Source organism: Haemorhous mexicanus, chromosome 5, assembly GCF_027477595.1.
Source record: "Haemorhous mexicanus isolate bHaeMex1 chromosome 5, bHaeMex1.pri, whole genome shotgun sequence".
Lineage (NCBI taxonomy): Eukaryota > Metazoa > Chordata > Aves > Passeriformes > Fringillidae > Haemorhous > Haemorhous mexicanus.
In genome coordinates, this window is record NC_082345.1 from 41,707,366 (window position 1) to 41,712,707 (window position 5,342).

Genomic DNA, 5,342 nt, shown 5'->3' on the forward strand with positions numbered 1-5,342 from the left:
CTGTGGCTGCACCATGGCTCTGTGGCACCAATAGTCCTGGGAAGAGGCCAGGAAGGATCTGCTCAACATCAGATGGGAAATATAAAGTCTGCTCTGTTAGTGTCCAGTAACATCTTGGCTGTTTGCTTTTGGGCCTGGACCATACTCAGAGTAAGCTAGAGGGATGAAAGATAGTTGTAACTCACAGCTGCTAACAAAAAGGTAAGTAATGCAAAAGCTTTAGGAATGTCATAAAACCAATTTGCAAAACGTGAATTAATGAACTTGAAATATGCATTTCAGCATCTCAGTGTCTGAAAAACAGCAAGGTAAACAAACAAGTGAAGCAGCCTCAGAAGGAGGACATGATGGCGAAACCAAAAATGTAGCATGGCTGAGATGGATAACAATACAGATGGGAGACTAACTTAAGGTTTTCTATGAAAATAGGTCTGTCCCAGTGTAGAGCAGGAAGACAGAAGAGATCCTGTAATTAATGCATAGGAAGGGGCAGAAGAAGGATTCAGCATCTAATTCCTCATTAATCTGCCTGATTTTTTAAAATATCCATCAGGACAAGGGATGAGGTGTGCTCCTCATGGTGGTTTGAGCTATGTGCGTGGCACAGGACCTGCTTAGGTCATGCACCCTTTCCATGGGATTGGAGCCACCAAAAGAGGTCAGGCAAGATGGATTGTGTCTGATGAGTGAGTGACCAAAGGGATGGAGAGGTAACATCTGCCAGAAGGACAAGAGGACAGGGGATCTGTGTGCCTGTCCACAGCTCCTGTTGTGAGTATGGGACTTCAGTTCTGATGGATGAGCTGGTGGAGAAACCTCAGTTAGAAACAGACTTTGGTTAACAGACTGTGTTTAACACCTGGGGAGGAGTTAATGGAAATACATTTCAGGGAAGGTCAATACTTCAAAGCAGCCTATCCATCAGGATTCTCCCAGTTTGGTCTTTACCATCTGTCCTTCGGTTATGTAAAACTCAGCCTTTCATCTTCTCATTAACCTGTACCCCCACTGGAACTATTAGCTTGAAATATAAGAGGAAAAGAGTTTAGAAATATATTCTCGAATAGCCTTGTGGTACCTTTGGGTGTGAACTAGACTGTTGACATCCTGGGTCTAGACTCAGTTTCTGCTGCCTGCTGTGGTCAAGATGCTGTTGGAGGCTGGTCATGGGAATGGGTACCTGAGAGGGGCATGGAAAAGGAGGTGGTGATGATGGCTCCAGGACTCAGCTTCAAGGGCACAGATCTGTGCAGTGCTGATGTACCAGGTATCTAAGGGCAACTGAGGCAGGACTGAGATGTGGGGAGATAAATTCATTCTGCAGAGGCATCAGAGGGGACTAAAGATTAAACCTCATTCCACTCAGCTTTTAACTGCTTCCTTTCAGGTGGAAGAAAAAAATCTGGGCATTTCAGACCATGAGGTTAGGTTGGTAATGGCTCTTGTCCTGAGAACCTGAGTCACAAAGAATGGAGCCCAGCCAGATGGATGCCCACCCTCAGAGCTCAGATATCCACTCTCAGAGGCAGAGCTGAAGCCTTGGTTTTCCAGATCTCTTTTCTCCTGTTTGTCACTTGTGTACCTTGTGGGTATTAGAAAACCAGGAGTTTACATTTGTTCCAGTTCTGTGTTCTCATGCATTACTGTCTACAGAGGGGTTGAAAATTACTGTCTAAAGAGTGCAGTGTCCTGTTTGGAGCACTGCATGGCACTTCAGACTGAAGGTGCAGCACTGCCTGCATGTTAGCAGAAGAGCCTTAGGAACATGGAAATCACCTGGATTGATACATGACCACAGCTCTGGTCATTATACCTGATTACAGCCTTAAATGCAGGTGATATTTTTGAAAAAGGGAATTTGGAAATCAGGCACGTGATAAATGCGGTGTTGGTCCTACACAGTTTCTGATCTCTCAGGGAGGATTGCACAGTGATGTGCAGATGGCCAGTGACTCCAGTGGGCCACTGTGTGGGGAAGGGTATTTTCAGGGTAGGAGCCACAGGTGGTCTGTCTCTGATCACTTGTGTGCACCAGTCAGCAGCAGTGAAACCAGTGTGGTACCACAGAAGATTTAATGGTTTTCTGCCATCAAATTGTCAATCAAGTGAGTGCATAATAATTAGGACAGGAGGCACAAACTCACAATTCTCAAATATTTTTATGCAAAAAGAAGTCAGGATTCCTACCCTGGTAAAAGCCCCTGCTTTGCCCCACATGAATATTTGGCTTTTTTTATAGGAAACTAAAGATTATGGTGGCCTTGAAGTTGTATTTGTGGGTTTTGAAGTGGTTAGGTAGTTCTCAGAAGAGGATACTGGAAAGTAAGAGACTTGCTGATGTCATTTTTATTTCACCACCAGTACCCCAAAAAAAAAAAGAGCTGAGAGAGATGTTGGTGGCCCTATATAAGGTGCAGCTCACCTCCTGCAGAGCACATCAAGAATCACAGCAAAGGTAAGGCTTGCAGCCCTTGTGCTGCTCTCACTTTGCTAGACCCGCTCTCCTTGGTGCTAACGCTGCCTTGTCTCCTGCCATCAGGGCTGAGCCCCGGTCTGCAGCCTGTGGGACAGACAGCTTCACACCCTGAGCCATGGCCTCCCTGCACTCCTTGGCCAACTCCTTCCCAGGATGGGTTTTCTTCTGCTGCTGTTGCTGTCTCCCTCTTCTCACCAGCTCCCTGCCTCTGAAAGGGGCTTCCAGTGCCCATCCTGCCTGCAGGCTCAGGAAGATCAACTTCCAGCAGCCCTACATCAGGAATCGCACCTACACCCTGGCTAAAATGGTACAGTCATCTGTGTGTTCTTCGCGGTGGGATCTGAGGACCTACTCCTCTGAGCTGCTGTGACTTCTAGCCTTTGGCACTCCTCCCTCTCTCCCCTGCCTTTCTTCAGAAAAGGAAAAATATTGGATTTGCAGTTAAGGCAGAGTTTGGGTGTGTGGAGCAGGTCTATCGCCTGCTGGCTCTGTAGCCAGGGGAAGCTGCTGCCTCTCCTCCTGCTGCTCCCCAGGGGAAAGGCAGCCCCTGGAACAGCACAGCTGCTTCTTGTCAAGCATCTGATGCCAAAGTGGGTGAATTGTGAAATATGACATTAGATTTCTCAGTTTGCTCAGGCCATTTGGAGCTGGGCCTGTCCATTACTCTGGTCACAGCCAAGCAGATGCTCAGGTGTCCTAGGTGCTCTGCTGGGGCAGGTTTCCTGGCTGCTTTTGCCATGGGTGGGTCTCCCTGGGTGCACACCATCGAGCACCTCCCTGCAGCCCTGGGGCCGCTGTGAGGTCAGCCACCTGCAGTATCTGGTTTAGTCACCATAACCACGATGACTTCTGACTTTTAAGTGGGGGATACAAGTTCAGACCTCAGCTTATTTATTTTCCTGTGATGCTGACCTTGAATCTCACTCAGCTGAGGGGAGAAACAGACACTATGTCCAAGCTTATTTGTCTGTAACAGACTGTGGTGTCCCTTCCCTCATTTCACCTGCACTTTCATTGCTGATGAAAACCTCTGGGTTTATTACTAATTTTTAAGTAAAGTTCCCGTCACCACTTGACTCTTCCTTTTTCCTCTCAGGCCAGTGCCTCAGACAAGGACACGGACAACAGATTGATTGGGCAGCAGCTCTTTGTTAACATCAGGGTAAGCCTTACATGAGGAGTCTGCTCTTTGCATCCCTCTGCAGCACTGAGTGATCTCTTGCCTTGGTTTAACATGACCTCTTACTTTCATACGTAGGAAAACAACCGCTGCTACATGATGAAGAGGGTTGTGGAGCTCGTAGTAAAAGATGTTCTCCTCACTGAAGTCAAGAGCCAGTACCCTTATGTTGAGGAGGTGGCACAGTTCTTGGCATCCCTGACCTCAGAGCTGAGCAGTTGTGTGAGTAACTCTGGGTTTCTTTCCCTGTGACTCTCATTGCTGCTCCTAAATCTCAGACTGCTACAAGCGGTGGCAAAAGGCAGTGATATGAAAGGAAACCTCAGATCAAAGATATGAAAGTCAGAGTTAATAGAAAGGTGTGAAAAAGAAAAAAAATAGTACATCGTTGCATACATCATCCATCTTATGTCTGGATGTTTCCTTTCTTTTAGCAATTCTCAGGAAAGAGAGAACACATGGAAAAGAACCTGGAACAAATGAAGAACAAAATGGAACAGGTACATTTCCCCCAAACATTTAGAAGGAGGAATTTCAAACCCCAGTCCTTTAGCTGGATTAAGGCTGACCTAATTATGAAACACACTTGAGATTATTTAGGACGTGAAGCCTTCAAGGGCATTAAATAGGAGATTAATGGTGTTTCCCCTTCTAACCCTCCCTCACTTGTCCTGTTAGCTCGCTGCACATGTTATGGTAATTTAAACCCTAAAAAATTAGATTTCAGGAAACTTATATGCTAGTCTTCATTTGAACAAACTAGTTTATATCTTATGATATAATGACACTAACAGAACTGTGTAAGAGAATTAGGAAAGTAAATTATTGATTCATTTTCTGTGACAATTCTAATTTCAATTTTCAAAAAAACCCCACTAAGTTGCTAAGATTTGCACTCTGCTCTTTTATAGCTGGGAGAAAATGGAAAGACTAAAGCCATTGGAGAGCTGGATTTACTCTTTGACTACATGGAAAATGCCTGTACTGATGCCCCAAAGAAGGGAGGGAACAAGAAGAAAAATTGAAAAAATTCTGGATCGGCTTGAAGAGATGTCTCTGCAGATCTCTTGCAATAACTCAGATTGATTAGCTGCAGCTATGTCGATTCCCCCTAGATGCAGTATATTTTTCACTTGTGCCAAAACTAGAAAACTAAGTGGGCAGAGACAGGATGCATATTTCTGCCTTCTTTGAAAATGAAAACTCCAGGACATTGCCTCTTGTTTGCAACACAGGGCATTAGTTATTTACAAAAGCGGTGTTCTGTCCTCCTCTTCTCCACAGGAATGAGGCAACCATTTCTGTCTTTTGTACACTGAAATTTGACACCTATGAATCAGCTTTCTTTAAGGCAGTGATGTTGTGATGTTTTAGCCAGGATGTTTTGAGTCTCCTTTTTGGAAATCTCTCTTGCATTTGTTGCCCCCTTCTGACCTTTGCCTGAAAAGTTGGTATTTCAGACTATTTCAGAAGTAATTTTTGTCATTTGTATTTAATGGTAACTTATTTTAAGGTAATAATTATAAAATACTTTTATTTATATAGATTAATTGAAAAATATTCAAGGAAATGTATTTATGAAGCTTTACCAGAAATTAACACTGCTGTGTGATATTTATATGCAGATTGAACGTTTTATAAATGCTTGCACTTTAATTTATTAAAATAAATATTTTGGTCCTCAAA

General features: G+C 44.3%; 1 protein-coding gene across 1 annotated transcript; it reads left to right on the plus strand.

The window, feature by feature from the left end:
* The first annotated feature begins 2,545 nt into the window (after positions 1–2,545).
* Positions 2,546–5,342, plus strand: IL22 (interleukin 22). Its single transcript, XM_059847884.1, has 5 exons — positions 2,546–2,783; positions 3,573–3,638; positions 3,735–3,878; positions 4,091–4,156; positions 4,568–5,342. Exons 1-5 carry the CDS (start codon positions 2,592–2,594, stop codon positions 4,679–4,681), a joined length of 582 nt encoding a protein of 193 aa, XP_059703867.1. The 5' UTR covers positions 2,546–2,591; the 3' UTR covers positions 4,682–5,342.